At 49.4% G+C, this 18,506-nt stretch overlaps 1 protein-coding gene across 3 annotated transcripts; it reads left to right on the plus strand.

The window, feature by feature from the left end:
• Window positions 1–7: 7 nt before the first annotated feature.
• Window positions 8–18,417, plus strand: abca5 (ATP-binding cassette, sub-family A (ABC1), member 5). 3 transcript variants are annotated; one of them, XM_086196049.1, is made up of 40 exons: window positions 8–153; window positions 1,172–1,341; window positions 1,715–1,901; window positions 2,113–2,286; window positions 2,462–2,559; window positions 3,191–3,417; window positions 3,565–3,706; window positions 4,056–4,244; window positions 4,392–4,539; window positions 4,641–4,818; window positions 4,994–5,052; window positions 5,168–5,454; window positions 5,715–5,834; window positions 5,933–6,071; window positions 6,233–6,323; window positions 6,405–6,544; window positions 7,132–7,251; window positions 7,326–7,527; window positions 7,618–7,784; window positions 8,208–8,335; window positions 8,442–8,579; window positions 8,660–8,773; window positions 9,020–9,190; window positions 9,603–9,716; window positions 9,784–9,921; window positions 10,004–10,072; window positions 10,155–10,246; window positions 10,382–10,505; window positions 10,755–10,872; window positions 10,960–11,051; window positions 11,136–11,311; window positions 11,855–11,930; window positions 12,015–12,109; window positions 12,437–12,556; window positions 12,640–12,792; window positions 13,057–13,136; window positions 13,224–13,279; window positions 13,522–13,566; window positions 16,595–16,698; window positions 18,156–18,416. In XM_086196049.1, exons 1-40 carry the CDS (start codon window positions 141–143, stop codon window positions 18,322–18,324), a joined length of 5,223 nt encoding a protein of 1,740 aa, XP_086052175.1. In that variant the 5' UTR covers window positions 8–140; the 3' UTR covers window positions 18,325–18,416. The 3 variants fall into 3 exon arrangements, with proteins under 3 accessions (XP_086052175.1, XP_086052177.1, XP_086052176.1); XM_086196050.1 differs by lacking the exon at window positions 8–153 and adding an exon at window positions 201–235 and having other exon boundaries at window positions 18,156–18,417; XM_086196051.1 differs by lacking the exon at window positions 18,156–18,416 and having other exon boundaries at window positions 13,522–18,085.
• Window positions 18,418–18,506: the final 89 nt, after the last annotated feature.

Here is an 18,506-nt window from a genome sequence, read left to right on the forward strand (position 1 = left end):
CGGGACCTGCGCTCTGATAGGCGGAAGTAGCGACGGGAGGGAGCAGCAAGGAGCCCGTATCCGAGGAGGGGGGTGTTATTAGAAAATAAGCGTTGGAATGGAAGGCCGTTGAAGCGCCGTCTGCGGAAGGATATGCCTTGATGTATTTCATACGTGAGTATGTCAAAGGATCGCCGTGTGCCCGCGGTTTCCCCCCGGAGATCGCGAGGTGCGGTAGCTTGTTAGCTTGCTGCAGGTGCGTACACACTGGCGCTAGCGCAGGGGAAATCGAACCTGCTGTCAGAAAACATGCGGCCAGCAACGCGTGATATTCATGTAAACTAACTTTGGGTTTTGTGTGTGCGTGTGTGTGTTTGTTTTGCATCGAACAGTCAAACCGCTGGCGGGCAGGAAGGTGAATCCAGCCGTCTGCTCCGGCTCGTCTCAGGGCAACGTCAGCTGTTTAACCTCAGCTGGGATTAAACCTCCGGTTACTCTCACATACTTAAATGATTTGTGATTTTTTAAATTTCTTTGAGGCGTGCCAGAGATGAAAGTCGGTGTGAAGGTTTGAGGTGCAGACAGCAGCACTGACTGCAGGACGTAGGGTGGAATCACTCCATCTTATTTTTAAAATCGGTATCTTGTACCGCCTGGCTCGATATGGCGATATTACCTTGAGAGCAAGTTGATGAAAATCATATTTCATAGGTCGTGAGAGGCGCATGTGGACGTGAGGCTCAGCAGGCTGGCTGTTAGGTGGAGGGTGGAACGTGTGTCGAAGCCCATAAACTGAACATTTAGCTTCAAGAAGCAACTGAGCAGAACCTTTGTTCCTGGAGTCAGCGGGTTGACTCCTGGAAGGATGGACCGTGCTGCTGCTGGGTTGAAGGAAACCTGCTGGTTATCTATTTTATTTATTTATTTTGCGGAACATAAACCAGAAACAGGTGCTTGAAGGGACTGTAATGATTAGAATCCCTGTGAATTTTATTTTCAGTCTCATCATTTTGGACAAGAAGGTTTGTTGTTAACCTGAACCCCCCATCACATGTGCCTGTCACAGGTTTTTGATCGCTGCGTCTGGTATCCGTCCAGACCTTTGCTCAGCGCTATGAGCCAGCAGCAGATTGTAGTCCTCCATGGACCAGCCACTTTTAATCCCATCATAATTCCATTCTGGTTCTTCTAGCTGAGGCCAGCATTCAGGAGAGGACCTCCCGTCCGTACGTTATCCAGATGAGGGATGCTGCAAGTATGCAGCCTGCATACAGAAGAGATGCTGGAGTCTGGCAGCAAACGAGAAGCCTCCTGTACAAGAACCTGCTCATCAAATGGAGAACCAAGCAACAGAGTCTACAGGTGCGGAGAGCTCGGCTGCTCCCGGTGCTGGCGGGAGGTGTAATTCCTAGCTTCTGACTGTGTCAGCGTCTGCATTGTTTCAATGTTTTTGGTTCTCTGCGCTATGAAGTTACTTTTTGGAATAAAAAAAGACAGTAAGGATGCAACATTCCTCCTCTCCATGTCCTCTTTGTTAGGCCATGCATTTTTAATTTGCCGTGAAGTCGCACGGATGCATTATTAATGCGTCTGTGTCACCTTTTCTCTTGAGAGGGACCTGTGGCCGCCGCTGGGGAAGTTCGGGGTTTGCATTTGCCTCCTGAGCAGCTTTACTCCGTGTGTGTGTGTGTGTGTGTGTGTGTGTGTGTGTGTGTGTGTGTGTTTGCCTGCGCAGGAGTTGATCCTCCCTCTGCTGCTGCTGGGCCTCCTGATCCTCATCAGCACCCTCAACCCGCATGTTTACTATGGCGGCATCAGCACAATGGAGCTGGAGCGGGACGACCACAACTTGAAGGGCCTGGGCTTCACGCCCATCACCAACATCACCAACCACATCATGGAGGAGGTGGCCCAGGAGATGCGTGAGTGCCTGAGGACCAAATCATCTTTTTTGTGATGGTGGTTTAGGCTGTGCGTTCCACTGCTTCTAGTCATGGTTGTGCTGCTTCCCTGGAGGAGCAGGACTTCCTGCTGACGAGGACTTTACCTGGACAGCCGAAGGAAACCAGAAGGCTCTGGTGCAGCTCACGTTCTTGGTCTCTGACACCTGAATTCTCCTCCTTGTGCCTTCAGACATTCAGGATCACCTGGAGATGTTTGCCAGCGAGGAGGACCTGGAGAACGCCAGCCTGTATGAGCCCTCCAGCTACGTCGGCGTTGTGTTCCTGGACAGCTCTGCCACGTCGTACAGACTCCGCTTCCCGTACAACCAGCTTCCCCTCCCCAGTGATTACACTGAATCTATCGGTAAAGTCTGACGATCCGTAACCACAGTTGGTCATATTAGTGGTCCGGGAATGGCCCGGTGTGTTTTCCTCGACTAGCCTAGCGCCTTGGTAGTGGCACTGGCATCTCTAGCCTCAGTAGAAGGGTTGTCCAGCTGTGGCTTCATGTTGTCGCGCTTGTTCTTGGTCTCCTTCAGCCAACTGCTTCACCAGCTCCGTCAACTGCAGAGCAGCTAATTACTGGTACTCCGGCTTCATCCGCCTGCAGTCTCTGATAGATGCCGCCATCATTCAGGTGAGCTGCACCAGAGGTCAGCACAGGGTCATCTGAGGTTACCAGCTGGTCTGACGAAAAGGATTGCAATATGTAATGTTTAATAATTGCAATGAAACGTCCTCAGTACGATTTTGGCCCCTGACAAATGAGTTGGATCCCGAAGTCACTGAATTTTACGTTTACGGTGTTGCATCAACTTGAAACTTGCCATTTTGCTTTCTTTTTTTTAGGAATAGAAACAAGTAAAAACATCTGATTTAAAGAGATTTTCTTTGAGGTTTTTTTTTTTTTTTTTAGGATTTAAGAGTTTATGTACATAAATGTCCAAGGTTTTTATCAGGTGCTGTTGGGTATGAGTGGGTTATCCATTGATGTGATATGTAAAAGACACTCAGCAGATATTGATGAGGACGGTGGGGTTTGAATTTCCTGCTAAACATTTGAATATTTGTGTTGTTCAGACCTTTGGTCAGATGAAACCACCAACTGAAGTCAGTCGTGTGGCCAGAACCACTGATTGAACTGACCACTATGATAGATTTTCACAGGTTCCAACATTCCTTTGGTCCAAATATCGATCAAACTAACGGGCGAGTGGCGACTCTTTGCTGGGGCGTCTCTCTGATGTGCTGCTGTCCGTCGTGCGCAGATGCAGACGAAGCGCTCCGTTTGGAGCGAGATGGACCTGAAGGTGGTCATGATGGGCCAGCCGGGCTCCGTGGAGGTGCAGAAATTCCCTCACGCGCTCATCTCCATCTACCTGGTTCTGGCTTTCACGCCCTTCGTCACCTTCCTCATCGTCAACGTGGCGGCTGAGAAGGAACATCGACTCAAAGACACCATGACCATGATGGGACTCTATGACACCGCCTTCTGGTGAGGAAGAGGAGCTCTGCGTTTATTCATTTATTATTTATTAACTTATACAAATTTAATTTTTAATGTCTCAGCAGAGAATTTATGGTAGTAAAAATGTGCTGTTGTTGAAACTGTAAGTGAGCTGAATGGCGTTGTGTGTGACAGGTTGTCGTGGGGCCTCCTGTACGCTGGTCTGGTGACCACCATGTCCATCCTGATGGCCATCATCGCCACGTACACGGCACTGTTCCCCAATAGCGACTTCTTTGTCATCTTCTTCCTCATCTTCCTCTACGGGATATCGTCTGTGAGTAGAACTTGGTTGAAACACATGAAATGTGTGCTTTCCTCTGGCATCATGCAGGTTGGCGGGCTGCTCCGGCAGCGTCAGCCCGGGTTTGTGAGCCTCTGTGCCGGAGACTCTGGGATGAACCCATCAGATTTTTGTAGGCAACATCCAAGTCTCATCAGTTGTGTTTCCTCATAATTGTCAAGCTACTTTTAAGTGAACCACAGCAAGGTCATTAAAAAAAAAAGGAAATTCGCGTTCTTGTTTCTGGCTGCTGGTTTGGTGCTGAAGGCAGAAGAACAGTTCCGTCGGTCGGTGGATGAGTCAGCTGTGCTGATGCGATCCTTCTCTCACTGTTGGTCGTCAGATCTTTTTCTCCTTCATGCTGACTCCGTTGTTTAAGAAGCCAAAGTTTGCCAGCACGGTGGGCTCCATGTTGACGGTGGTGTTCGGCTGCCTGTCTCTGTTCACGGTGCTGATGAAGGACTTCCCCCAGCCGCTGGTCTGGCTCCTCTGCCTGCTCTCCCCCAGCGCCTTCTCCATCGGGATTGCACAGGTAGGACACCATACCGCCCTGCGTCAAGGTGGAGGGTAAACCATGATTTTGGTACATCCGCGAGAGGTCAAGCTACACAAGCCTGTGTGTGTGTGTGTGTGTGTGTGTGTGTGTGTGTGTGTGTGTGTGTGTGTGTGTGTGTGTCAGGTGGTTTACCTGGAGGCCCAGGGAGATGGAGCTTTGTTTTCCTCTCTGGCCAATGGTCCTCATCCGCTCTACGTGCCCCTGCTCATGCTGGTGGTGGACTGCATCCTCTACCTTCTGTTGGCCATCTACCTGGACCAGGTGCTGCCAGGTGGGTGCACATACAGATTATCGAGAATCTCTTAGCCACTGAGGTACTGTAGTCGTAGGATCACATTAGTGTGACTCTGGTTTGTTTGGTCTGACATGCAGGTGAGTTTGGAATGAGGAGGTCCTTGTTATACTTCCTGAAGCCGTCCTATTGGTCCAAACGAAGGAAGCGCTATGTTGAAGTGAGCTCTGTGTACGACGCTGAGGTGAACGGCACTCCTGGTGGGGACGAGTCCATCGAGCCTGTTTCACCTGAGTTCAGAGGGAAGGAGGCCATCCGGTAAAAGGCTGAACCACTATCTTGTCATGTTGGGTGATCAATACCATACCGCACATCATAGTGTTTCACATAGAAGAGAACCAGTGTGTTCCCTGAAAGCTGCTCCCCCCTCTGACATGGCCTCTCATCTCTTCTTGTTCTTGTCTTCATCACTGACCTTCGCCCACTCTGGCAGCATCAACAACATCCGCAAGGTGTACAAAGAGAAGGACAACGTGGTGGAGGCTCTGAGAGGTGAGTCATCAGCAACACACGCTGTAATTTGTTGTTGTGAGCTTTGCCAGAATGCGTCAAGTGAGGTGTAGTGATGCACAAAATGGAGATGTAGTGATGTTCCTCTTCTCTCTAGGTTTGACGTTTGACATTTACGAGGGCCAGATCACTGCTCTGCTTGGCCACAGCGGCGCTGGAAAGTCCACCCTCATGAACATCCTCTGTGGTATCTGCCCACCCACCCAGGGATCGGCCTCCATTTATGGCTCCCCCGTTGCTGAGATTGCTGAGGGGGCTGAGATGAAGCAGCTGGTGGGAATTTGCCCCCAGTTCAACATCATCTTTGATGTGCTCACCGTGGAGGAGCACCTGAGGATATTTGCTGCTATCAAGGGGATCCTACCGGCAGACATCGATGCTGAGGTAAGGTCCTCGATAACGCCAGGTGTCATGGAACAGGGTTCCCTCCTAGGTTTTAGTGGTCTCTAGTGTGTTTTAGTTGAGTTTGGGTGTCCTCGATCTAATTTTTTCCAAAATGTAAAGCATTTTCAAGATGGTGGTGCACTGATTTATCAGATAAATGGCAGTATCATCTGCAAACAGGATGACACTCAGTTACAGCAGTAATAAAGCTGACAGGCGTTGTGCTGGTCATCCACGCAGATGTTGTTCTTATCTAACAGGTCACCAAAGTGCTGAAGGATCTGGACTTGGAGAAGATCATGACTGCTCAGGCCAAGAACCTGAGTGGAGGCCAGAAGAGGAAGCTGTCAGTGGGCATCGCCATCCTAGGAGACCCCAAGGTACCCACACCTCCAAAAGCTCATTTGTCCATGTGGATATTTTGAGTCTGGAAGATTTTGAAGCAGCTGCCAACGGTCAGAGTGTGTGTTTGTGTCAGATCCTGCTCTTGGATGAGCCCACAGCCGGCATGGACCCCTGCTCCAGACACCAGGTCTGGTCGCTGCTGCAGAGCCGGCGAGCCGGCAGAGTCACGGTCCTCAGCACGCACTACATGGACGAGGCCGACATCCTCGCCGGTATGGACTCACATAACATAAAAACGGCCCTGGACACAGATGCTGTTCCAGCATAGAAGGGGAAACGGATCATTTTTACATGTTGCCTTAATATTTTCCTGGCGTTTTCCAGTTCGTCCATCCGTACAGAATCTGTTGTGTTGGTTGTCTGTTGTCTCCAGATCGCAAAGCCGTCATCTCTCAGGGCCAGTTGAAATGTGTCGGCTCCTCCATGTATCTCAAGATCAAGTGTGGCGTTGGATACCATCTCCGGCAAGTAGATTCTACCTGCCCCCCCCCCCCCCCCATGTTTACTTAAACACACTCATAATTATTATTTTTTCCTTCTCACAGAATGTCTATCAGTGAGGGTTGTGATGCTGAAGCGGTCTCGTCTTTGGTCAAGCAGCACGTTCCCAAGGCAAAGTTGACCCGGCAGCATGAGGCTGAGTTGACGTTTACGCTGCCTTTTGAGAGCATGGACACATTTCCAGGTCGGATGCCAATCTGTCTTGGACATAACACATTCAGTCCCTTCATTTACAGCTGAAATCCCAGAAAGCGGAGAACCAATTTAAGATGCTTGCTCGTAAACGAATCCGTGCTTGTTGTTGTAGTGGATACATTTGGACAAACTGCCTGGTTGTGTGTGGTAACATTGACCTTTCTCCTCATGCGAGGGTTCATTCCCCCATCCAAGCAGTCAACAAGCAGCGGCACCTGAAAGATTCAGCAAGATTTAATGTTTGTAGTTGAAAGCTCATCAAAGCCTCTTTAAGTTACCTGATAAAAATCATTCGCGCTCGAGAGAAATGCGGCGTGTCACCGCGTTAGCTGCTGTTGATACCAGTTAAATTTGTCTGGTATCAATTGACTGTATCATCAGTCCCAAGTTGTATGACCGACCCTCCTTCCTGACGGCAAATGAACTGGCACCAAGTTTGATGAGTTCAGTTCGGTTTGGGTCGTGACCGGGACAGCTTATGGCACTCGGACCCACTTGGAGACGGAACGATTGTCTAGTCTGACGCTGGTGGCAGCAGCTGATCAGCGTCAGATATCGATTACCGTCTTTCTGCAGGCTTGTTCTCAGAGCTCGACTCCCAACCTGATCTGGGAATCATCAACTATGGGGTTTCCATGACAACCCTGGAGGACGTTTTTCTTCGTTTGGAGGCGGAGGCTGAAGTAGACCAAACTGGTGAGTGCGTTCTCAAAGCAGTGGTGAGTGTTGCTACGTTTTTATCAGGTTAATTGAGGGTTCGGTGTCTCCAGACTACAGCGTGTTTAACCGGGAGCAGGCCGAGGATGAAGGCGACAGCGCCTCTGTGGACGACACTGACCAGCGGCTGCTGACGTTCTCAGACACCAAGTCAGACGTGGTTTCGGGTCACGCCCTGTGGCGACAGCAGTTCAGCGCTGTGGCCTGGCTGCACATGCTCAACATGCTGAGGGAGAGGAAGGCCTTCGTTTATACGTGAGTGTTCAGGGTGGAAAAAGAACAGGTGACACACAGATGAGCCTCATAACATGCTCGCGTCAAGGTCATTCCTGCTTCGCCCTGCAGTCTGGCCTTGTTCCTGGTGTTCGTCGCCGCCGTCCTCGTTCTGTCTCTGGCTACAGGAAATATTCAGATTCATTCACCAGACCGTCAGTTCCTGCCCATCTACCTCCTCGGAAGAAACCAGTCGCCGCAGAGATACGCCACCAGTCTCCTTGTTCAAAACTCCTCAGGTGAGCCCACCAGAAATGTTAATTTGTGACTTGCAGGGAGGAAACTGTGCTGCTGACACCTTGGATTAAAGGAGCTTATACTTGTGCTTTAGCTTCGTTTAAAAAAAAAAAAAAAGAAGAAGAAGGAAGGAAGACATTTTAAGCAAAAACGTCACCCAATATTCAGAGTGAACACAGATTATAAACGCCATGTGAAGTCATGGGTTTTCTGTCTTATTAGTTTGTAGCATAACTTTAGCTTCTACACTGGTGTTCGTTTCTGAAGATTATCTGGCCTTGGTTAAAGTTTCATAATACTTTTGTTCAACTGAACTTACGTTTCAGGAAATCACGTTCATGGAGGGAAACCAAGGTGATCCCTCTCCAATCTCCATTTGAACTGTAGTCTGCTGCAACTCAAGCGTGGTGCTCCTCTGCCTGCAGGTTCGGATATTTCTGATTTCATCCACAACCTGGAGTCTCAGGATATTAAAGTGGAACTGATGAAGCAGAGCGACTACATGGCAGCGGCCCCCCACAGCGCCGCCATCAACGTAACCGGATCCAGCAAGGTCACTTTAATGATGAATGTAATTGTAGTTGCCAGGCCTTGGGGGATTGAGGGGAGCTGCTGCTTCACCTCCGCTCCTGAGAGCTTTTTATTTTGTGTGTGTCCAGGGTTTCAGGTACAGCGTTGCCTTCAACAGCACCACGGTCCACTCGCTGCCCATGGCTGTAAACATCCTGAGCAACGCTATTCTGAGAGGTCTGAACGGCACCAGTCAGATCCGAACGTGGACCAAACCCTTTGATTATGTGAGTAATTCGGTTAGAAGCTGAACACGATTCCTTTCTCTACGTTACTTTTCAAGAGAATGAATGTCTCGATCCCCCAGCAAATCCCAGACGCCACGTCGTACGCTCTGGTCTACATAGAAGCCATCATTCTGGGAATGCTGGCCGCTGGAATGCCGGCCTACTTCGCAATGGACCACACTCGAGACAGAGAGGTAATCACTTCCTTTCATCCGTCCAGATGAGGGGAGGTATGGACTCGCACAGCTCTACACTGGAGCTGTTAACTAGACTTAATGAAGAGGAGGAGATTTAATAGAGTAAATCAGTGTAATTTGAAATACGGGTGAGGCGTGCTGTTGCTGTTCGTGGGATTGAAGCTGGTGTGAAAACGTTCACACTGGTCTGATGTTCAGCGCGAGGCTCTTTGATCCATCGGCTCCTCTGTTTTCTCTTTTCAGATCAAGTGTCGTTCCACGCTGCGTATTTCTGGCCTGGTGCCGTCGGCCTACTGGTGCGGCCAGGCGGCTGTGGACATCCCCTTCTACTACCTCATCCTGTCCTGCATGACCATCATCCTCTTCTCCTTCCACACTGGGAACCTGCTGACCTCCAGTAACCTCATGGCTGTGGTCCGTACCTCTGACTCATGCACCCACACATCTGTAGACTGACGCCGTGACAGTTCGGGTTCGTCTGTCTCATTCCTTTTGATGCAATGTCTCTGGAACCCCTCCAGGGAGTTTCCCCACACTTGACACAAACTTGTATGAAATAAACTGAAAATGTTTAGGTGGTCAAAGGTCACTGTACCAGGCAAGCATCCCGGAGGCGTGTAAACCTCCTCGATGTTACACCTTGAACAGGTGAGATGGGGAATGTGGCTTTTCCTTCGTCTCCTGTGACTCACCATGAAGGTGGCCAGGACGCAGAAGTCCTGAACTTTCCCAAACTTCATATTTAATCAACTAAATCCCTGCATCTCCATAGCAACAACTAAATCCCTGCATCTCCATAGCAACAGTGTCCTCCGGTGTCTCGTAGGTCCTGTGCACCGTTGGCTTCGCTCCGGCCATGATCCTCTTCACCTACGTGTTCTCTTTTGGCTTCGCCCGAGTCCAGAGCAACAGGGATTTTTTCTCTGTTATCTCCATGATGGTGAGTCTTGACGGCACTGGCAAAGACCTCAATGTTAGCGAGAGCTAATGAAGGACTCGTCCCACAGGTGTGTGTGGTGTCGGCCTCGCTGGTCCAGCTATCGTTCGTCAATGACACCCCAGGTCTGACCCGAACGCTGCACAACGCCTTGTGTTTCTTCAACCCTCTCTACCCTCTCATGGGCTGCCTCAACTGCATCACCAAGGTAGAAGCCGTCTCAGCCCTTCTGTCTTCAACTACTGTTCTGATTCTCCCGCTGAGGACTCATCGTCTTTCCGTGTTTCCAGGCGACCTTCCTCCCTTCTCTCTACGAAGAGAACTTCCTGTGGAACAACCTGCTCATAGCCGTTGTTGCTGTACGTATCAGTGAGACTCATGCGGTGACAGAGTTGTAACGCGAGGTGTGTTCAGATGTTCAACGTGCCGTCCGTGTTTCAGCCGTATCTCCAGTGCATCCTGCTGCTCTTTCTGCTTCGCTGGCTGGAGATCCATGACGGAGGGAGGGCCATGAAGAACGATCAGTTCTGCAGGTGATTCACAATGCAGATTAGAGGAAGTCTTTGTTTTCGTGACTCGTCGAACTCGGTGACTTACGGAATAAATGAAATACCAGCGTGCACGTGAACATGCGGTTTGACTTGTTTCAAAAACGTTCACTGCCACAGGATCTCATCCAAGTCCAAACCCAAAGCAGAGAGGAACCTTGAGGAGGGACTGAACGAGGACGAGGACGTGCAGATGGAGAAAGCCAGAGTGAAGGAGGCTCTAACCTGCCAGTCCTGTGAGGAGGTGAGGGAAGTGAAATAACCTGTCCACACGACATGTAACTTTTTTTGTTTGTTTGTTTTTTACAAAATTTGATTTAAAAAAAAAACTCAAAAGGAATTCAAAGCTTGATGCAGAAACAAGTTGATGAATCGCCGATTAATGGAGCAGTTGGAGGGACTGGAATTGTTTTTATTCAAACTTATTTTTACAGTTTGAAACAGAGTAAAAACTGAAATGCCGGCATGTCTCCACCGTGTCACGTCCTTCTAGAAACCCGTGGTGGTGGTGAGTAACCTGATGAAGAAGTACAAAGGCAGGCGAGAAGGTTTCTCTCTCAACAAGAGCAGGAAAGTGGCCACAAAGAACATCTCCTTCTGCGTTCGCAAAGGTACGCCTGTTCATGTCCTCGTAATCCATGAAACAGCAGGACTGTGGCTGGAACGTTTGACTCAATGTCCAACAAATGTCTCTTCAGGTGAGGTCCTTGGACTGTTGGGCCCTAACGGATCAGGAAAGAGCACCGTCATGCACATGCTGTCAGGTGACACCGACCCCACAGCCGGCCAGGTACACTTTAAGAAAACTGAACCTTTTGCTTTTTGTCCCTGAGAGACAGAGGCGCTCACAGGTGATTGGTTTGCCTTCCCTCAGGTGCTGATGGGAGATTATAGCACAGAGTTCCGTTCGGTCGACTCCCCACTGGAGCACGTGGGCTACTGTCCGCAGGTGAACCCTCTGTGGCCCAGGATCACTCTGCAGGAACACTTGGAAATCTACGCCGCCATCAAGGGCCTGAGAGGACACGACGTCCCCGGTATCATCAAACGGTGTGTCCAGCTCCTCCTCTGTTCATGCCCAAAAGTGAATCTTGCAGGTTTTACTTTGGTTTGGTCGAGTCAGGTAGCAAGATGTCTGATATAAACGCAAGAACCTCATAAAAACGTCCATCTGGATTAAGAAGACCTGGATTATACCAGACGGCGACCTGGAGAGTTTGTAAACACACAGTTGTCTGTTGTTAGCCGTCAGCCTCCATTAGCGTCAAGCTAAATATACGTGGCTGGATCTTCCAGCATTCAGGAGTCACAACAAAAGTGACGCAGGAGGGAGAGAACATCTCAGTCAGCTCAAGGCTCTTTTTAGCAAATACGTGAAATGGAAAAAACAGGTTTTGGGTGAAGTTTTTTTTTTTTGAACTAAGATACTAGAGTGAAATATCCACTCACAGTTTGTGATGGTCAGGTTAGTGGTTTACCACCTCTGTAACTGCGACATGTTCCTCGCGGTGGAGGCGTTACCAGGATTATCTGGGCTGTTTCTACCGTGACTTCCCGATGAGGGCAAACCTAACAGCTGCTGTGTGTCGTCAGTGTGGTGGACGCGCTGGAGCTGAAGGAGTACCTGAACAAACAAGCCAAGAGCCTGTCGGCCGGAATCAAGAGGAAGGTGAGAACACATCACACCGCGAGTCAGCGGCTTCACAGACGCGTCTCATTTTCCTGTGTTTGAGAACCCTGTTGTTGTTCTCAGCTGTGTTTTGCCCTGAGTATGATCGGGAACCCTCAGATCGTCTTGCTGGACGAGCCGTCGTCAGGGATGGACCCCAAGTCAAAGCAGCGCATGTGGTGAGATCACATTCACCTGACAGCGGGAGCCGCTTTGTTTTAGTCGAGCTTGAGACCAAACACCACGCGCCATGGTAGCGGGTGGGAAGTGTTAGCATCCGCTGAACCAGGCTCAAGATGTTGGTTTATCTACAGCCTGGTCTAGTTGATGCTAACACTTCCCATCCGCTACCATTCATTGTGCTATGCTAACTAGCAGCCTGGTGGGTCTCTGCTCACTAACACAGCACAGAGGAGAGACAGGAAGAACGTAGTCTGTTCCCTTTAAAAGAAGTTCCCGCTTGCACTCTGTCATATTTGACTCTGACATCAGTATCTCGTGTGCAGGAGGGCCATACGTGCTGCTTTCAGGAACCATCAGCGCGGTGCCGTCCTCACCACACACTACATGGAGGAGGCTGAAGCTGTGTGCGACCGTGTTGCTATCATGGTCTCTGGCCAGCTGAGGTGTGTGTTTGCTCCAGGTCTCAACTCTGGTTCCCTCACAGCTGCAGAGGCCCAGATCCTCTAACGACCTTTTCCTCTGTCAGGTGCATCGGTTCCATCCAGCATCTGAAGGGGAAGTACGGCCGAGGCTACAGCCTAGAGGTGAAGCTCAGAGAGGAGCTGACGGGGCTCCAGCAGGTGGCGCTGCTGCACAAAGAGATCCTCCGAATCTTCCCACACGCCTCCCGTCAGGAGAGGTGAGACGCACTGGCGCGTGTATTGGTGTTGCTAGTAGCATCCTGTGCTTCCTCACAGCTAATTACAGCCGACGATGCTAGTATTTAGTATTTAGTTGTATTTTGAAACAAAACAAATACACGTGTGGTATTAGAGGAAAGAAATGCATGAAAGGTTAGTGTTTATTACATGTTAACTCCACGTTTTCCTCCCTGAAAACGATTTTCTTGAAAATGAAAGACAACAGACAGGAACTGGAAGTGCACCTGTGATTGTGTCTGCAGCTTTGCTACTCTGATGGTGTATAAGATCCCCATGGAGGACGTCAGATCACTGGCCAAGTCTTTCTCTCAGTTAGAGAGTGGTGAGCTGGTCTCTCTCTCACACACACACACACACACACACACACACGGCCAAGAATTGATTGACCTCTGCTCTCTTTGTTCTTCAGCAAAACAATCCTTCAACTTTGAGGAGTACAACTTCTCCCAGTCGACCCTGGAGCAGGTATGTGCTTCGTCCTGGTTACCGTAGCAACACAGCAGGTAAATACCTGCCATTGGTCGATTATTTCCGTCAGGATTCTTCGTCTCTGACTTCTTCAAACCCTTAGTTGCACAAAACGAAGACTTGCAGGCTAGCTAGCTAGCTAGTAGCAACCTGCGCCCTAAAAATGGCAGGTGTTCACAGAGGTTTGGATCGTGCGCTGAAGCGGGGTGTCGGGGGGCCGGTGTCTCTCGCTCCTCCAGGTGTTCATGGAGTTCGCCAAGGAGCAGGAGACCGAGGACGATGAGGTGGGTTCCCTCAGCACAACCTTCCAGTGGCAGCGGCTGCGGCAGGACGGCGGCTCCGTGTCCGTCAACCACACAGACAGCATCGTTCACCAGCTTTGAACCCACCTGACAGCGAGCCGGCTGGGGACCAAGTGACCCGACCTGCCGAGCTTCAGCCCCTCACGGCTCACGCCAGCACACGCCAACCGAGGCCCTGACGCTGCCGGGACAGACCCGGGTGGGGGTCCACTGGAACTGACTGTGTGTGTTTGGGCTGCTGACGGCCCCTTTAGAGCGGGTCTGAGGTGTGCATGTGTGTGACCCTCACCCACTGGTGCGTCGTGTTTTCTGAATGGTGCCGACCAAGGGGCCGGCGGTCTCTCTGGACACGCTGATGTCACACCTCCCTCCGACAGCGTTCTTTTTTTTTAATCTTCACGGGGAGACACTACGTGAGAATACTTATATAATCTCTAATATTTATGCTTTGTAATCTGTCCCATCCGCTCTCCTCTGGGAGAGCCGTGTGTTTTTGTCTGTTGTGCCGGTGCATCGGGCCACTGAAGCACCAGGATCCTCGCCGGATCAAACCAAAGCAGCGCACTGACCCACCTCCTCCTCACGGGGACACGAGACGTCCTCGCTGTTCTAAGTGTCGGTAGCATGTGCGTCATAGTTCTATTATCGATGTGGGGCAGTGGAACGAGGCCATTCATACCCCCCCCCTCCCCATCTGACACCAGCATGCACGTCTTCACCGCCCTCCAGTAGTGCTCCGGCATGCACGCTCGCCGGGAGGTTCTGACACGTGACAGACGGACGCCGAGGTGGTTGATCTCCGCCCCCGTGGACCTTCCTCCCCACAGTTTTAGCTTTGAGCCCCCAGATGGGAATGTAGAATATGCACACCAGTACATGTAGCACACTGCCCTCATCAGACACGAGCCGGGGGGGCGGGGGCGGGACTTGAAGGGCTCGCCGAGGCGCTCGCTCAGCTGGGTTTGTGGAGTCTCTGAATGTACTTTTGGCCTCCGCTGAGAGGCGGGTTTGAAACTCGGCGGCTGTTTTCACTTTGGTGCCACTAAGAGTCACGCGGCCGTGTGTTGTTCGCTCTATTTAACCTGTTTTGTGTGTGTGTTTGTGTTGTGTACATGTGGCGATTTCTACATAATCTAGTATTTGTACAAGCGGGTGTGTTGGTGGTGCAATACCTTTCAGCAAACCGATAAATTGTAATTTTTTTCATCAGGGGATTTGGTTAAAGGGAATTCCTGACTTGAGGGATATTTGATGGATGACCTCAGAGGCGGCTGCTTCCTGACTTGGTCTACGCGGCGTGGAGGCGGACCAATGACAGGAGCAGTTGAAGCAATACGCCACACCAAACGCTGATTGTGCCTTTCCAGCACTCACTTGCAGGAGTCTTGAGCTCACAAAGATGGTTTCTCCCTCCCGCATCACTTCTTTGTGACTCCAGAATGCGGAAAAGGCCAGCCACGTACAGTTAGCTTGAAGCTAACAGAGACTGGCGGCTAACAACAGCTAAACCGTCCAAAAATGTCCGTTTACAAAACTCAAGCGTGTCATCAGGACAGTCCAGCTGTCATCATTCTCAGTGGCCCACAAACACCTGGATGGCAGTCGTTTGGGTGTCGGTTCGTTTGGCGAGTTCACCTGAAGGCGCCAGCTCGCCACTTTCATGCTAGTTTGTTTTTAGCTGTTCGCTCCAATGTGGACAAATCAAAGATTCAACTCTTTGTGAGCTCCAGACACCTGACAGCGAGTCCTCGATGGGGAAAGGACACCATTTTGGGTGAAGCATGACTGGAAGCTTCTGGAGTTGAGATGTCGCCGACGACATCGCCTGCCACCGCTCTACTTTATCGCAACATTTCAAAGCTACCAAATGACACGACTGTAAAGCGCTCAAGCCAACCCACTGCACGGGGTTCTTTTTCAGACCTGAGCTCAGCTCAAACGTCTCAGGTTTGAAGAAAATCTCCTGTTTTGCAAATGAAATATCTTTCAGAGAAAAACGTGAAGGGGAAAAAGCTTTTTGTTGTTGTTGTTGCAACTCTCAAAGATCCGTTGAATGTCAAAGCTGAATTATCTGAACAAAAGGTAGTCAGTTGGCACAAGAGTTGGCGTGTTTTCTCTTCAAAATTCAGAAGTTAAAGTCGGCCTCAAATGCGCTCTCTCTTGCGATCGCATCAGATGAAGCTGTTGATTCCTCCTCTGCTCCTGGCTCTTCCTGGATTGTCGTCATCATGTGAGAATCGGGGTTTATATGAACGCTTGACTTTAGCTGTTGAGTTCAGGGGAAGCGCTTGTTGCCTCATCGACGTCGTTGAACCAAAAACCTTCCAACAGTTGAAGCGAAACCATCTCGTCCTCATGCTTGCTAGCTTGTCTCCTGGTTTTGTCAACGGCGTGAAGCGGTTGGGGTGAAAAGCACAGGTTTTATTTTTGTTTTTGTTTTGTGTTTTTTGTGAAGGAGCGCAGCAGCTCACCTGCCGTCCTCCTGAGAAACTCACAACGCAGCTGACCGCAAGTTAGCATAGCACAATGAATAGCAGTGGATGGGAAGTGTTAGCACACCTGACCCAGAAGTCACCAGATGCATGTTTCTGTTTGTAAACTGTTGCGTTCATTTGTCTGAAGCTTGTTTTTTTTGTTTTAGTTTTTTTGGTTCATGACAAAAAATAGGAAGTAAGAGCTTTTAGCAGTGTTCTTGAAAGAGATTTGAGTGCAGCTACGCTCAAGGCCACGCTCAGGGGATCGCTGTCAGGCGTGTCGGGAGTAAAGCGGTAAATTTAAGCTATCCTGTTTCAAGAAGAATATCACGAGATGGAAATGGTCGTGCTCTCTGCAGTGTACAACTTTATTTAAACTCTGTTGTCCTCCTCGTTGTCGTCTTGCACATATGTAGCCTTGTTTCCTGAGGCGGGAGAAAACAGACGCCGGCTACGTATGAAGGGCGTTTCCAGGATGTTATGTTCTACTTATATTTATAGCTCTAAATATTTATGCGTCTGCTTGTCCTCCCAAGTGCAATGAAGAGCCCGCCGACGTCCGTCGTGCTGCGCCGTCCTCGTGCTTCACGCAGCCTCCCACGCGCCGCCACAGATCCTGCGTCAGACTGAAACAAATCCAGTGAGCAAATATTCGATGTGTCGGGTGAAACTGGGGCTTTTACTTTTTCCTGGTGGTGGTAAAATGGCACTTTTCCTGGGAGTTATTATTTATTATTCCTTTGATTATGCAATCTCTGAAAGATGATCGGTGCACTGACTTGGTTTTTTTAAAGACTTTGATTTAGCTTCTGCTGTAACCCCCAAGTCTGGATGGATTCTGTCATCAGCGACTCTTTTCATGAATAAACATTAATCCCAGTTATTTATTAACCAACGTTTTCCTCGTCCTGTGTGAGAGCCGGGTGCCGACGGGTAAACTGAGCGTTTCTGCTCAGTTACCGTCCACAGCTGCTTGTTTACACGTTAATGAGGTATTATGTACTTAAAAAACACACAAAAAAGATTTGGGGTGTAACAATACTTTCATGTCAGTAAAAAGACACCCAGCCTTTTACAAACAAAAAAAGTCAAGATGAGGTAGATTCAAGTACCGTATTTCCGCACTATAAGGCGCACCCAAAAGCCTTTAATTTTCTCAAAAAACCGACAGTGCGCTTTATAATCCGATGCGCCTTATATATGGATCGATATTGGATAATTATGGCTACCGTAGTCAGGGGGCGTCGCCGAAGTAACAGCGGCAAAAACGGTAAAAGGGAATTCCAGTCCCACACCACTTGTGTGTGAATAAAGACCCCAAAAGGGCACCTTTCAAGAGACACGCTTACGACGCAGAGTTCAGACTCCAGGCTGTCAGTCAGCAGCTACCGGTACGCACGGGACCGTCTTGTGAATGCGTATTGTGAAGCTTGACTGACTGACTGTTTTATTGACATTCCCTTTAGCACAGCTCCATCTAGTGGGTGCATCACGCATCCCCAGCCACTGCAGTAGTTTCTATTCGATGCGCCTTATAATGCGCCCTATATGTGAAAAGTTTTAAAACCGGCCATTCATTGAAGGTGCGCCTTATAGTGAAAATACGGTACTCCATAAAAACAGTCTAGTCTGCTGTCAGGTGACCGAGAAGTTCCAGGCTGGATCAAGAAACAATAAATAAAATAAAAATCACAAGTGCCTTCTATTGATTTCCTTTTTGATCTGCTTGTTTTTCTTCCGACGTCTGTAGGTTTTATTTCTTGGAGACTTGATTCAGGATGGCTTTTCTTTTTTTTTTTCTTTTTTAAAAATTGTTGTGAATCACCTCCAGTTGTGTTTCCAACAACTGGGTGTGGGTACAAACGATGTCCGGCCTCATTTTCCTCTGTCCTTTGGCCTCTTGCTGACCTCTGCAACTTTGACCTCTGACCCCTGTTCAGCTGCTGCAGCGACCTCATTGTCTGAAACCCACATCAGTGTGAAAAAAAAAGAAAAGATTTTGTTGAAGGATGTTCTCCCCATGCTACATGCTATGCTACGTGCTATGCTACGTGCTACATGCTATGCTACGTGCTACGTTTTATATTTATCTCACAGGACTCTGGCGCTGCTCTTGAAGCTGGAAGGACAACAAGCGAGAGACATGATTAAACCACATTATTACAGTCAGTGTTTCAGACGCCATCACCGACTACTGCTGCAATCAGGAAAGGGATCGCTGACATCATCAAGTAGTCGCCATCATCCTTGCAGGCTTCTTGTCTGATCCTAGAAGGGAGACAAGCAACCAGGAGGTTGGAAAATCTCTTTGTCTTTATTTAAGATAAGTGAGGTTTTCCATTGGTGACCATGGCAACGGTTGTGGATGCAGTCAAACTGAATTTAGGAGGTTTTAGGTCTTGTAGACACTTCAGCGTGAGATCAGAGAGAGCCTGATTCAGTCGCTTT

The sequence above is a fragment of the Aulostomus chinensis genome, chromosome 23, assembly GCF_037954235.1.
Source record: "Aulostomus chinensis isolate RoL2024-O1b breed Wild chromosome 23, RoL_Achi_v1.0, whole genome shotgun sequence".
NCBI lineage: Eukaryota > Metazoa > Chordata > Actinopteri > Syngnathiformes > Aulostomidae > Aulostomus > Aulostomus chinensis.

Excerpts from the sequence above, each read along its gene's own strand:
- abca5 (XM_086196049.1), top strand. Across the intron at positions 7,252-7,325 it reads GGCTGAAGTAGACCAAACTG|ACTACAGCGTGTTTAACCGG; the intron begins GTGAGTGCGTTC and ends CGGTGTCTCCAG. Across the intron at positions 8,580-8,659 it reads GGACCAAACCCTTTGATTAT|CAAATCCCAGACGCCACGTC; the intron begins GTGAGTAATTCG and ends TCGATCCCCCAG.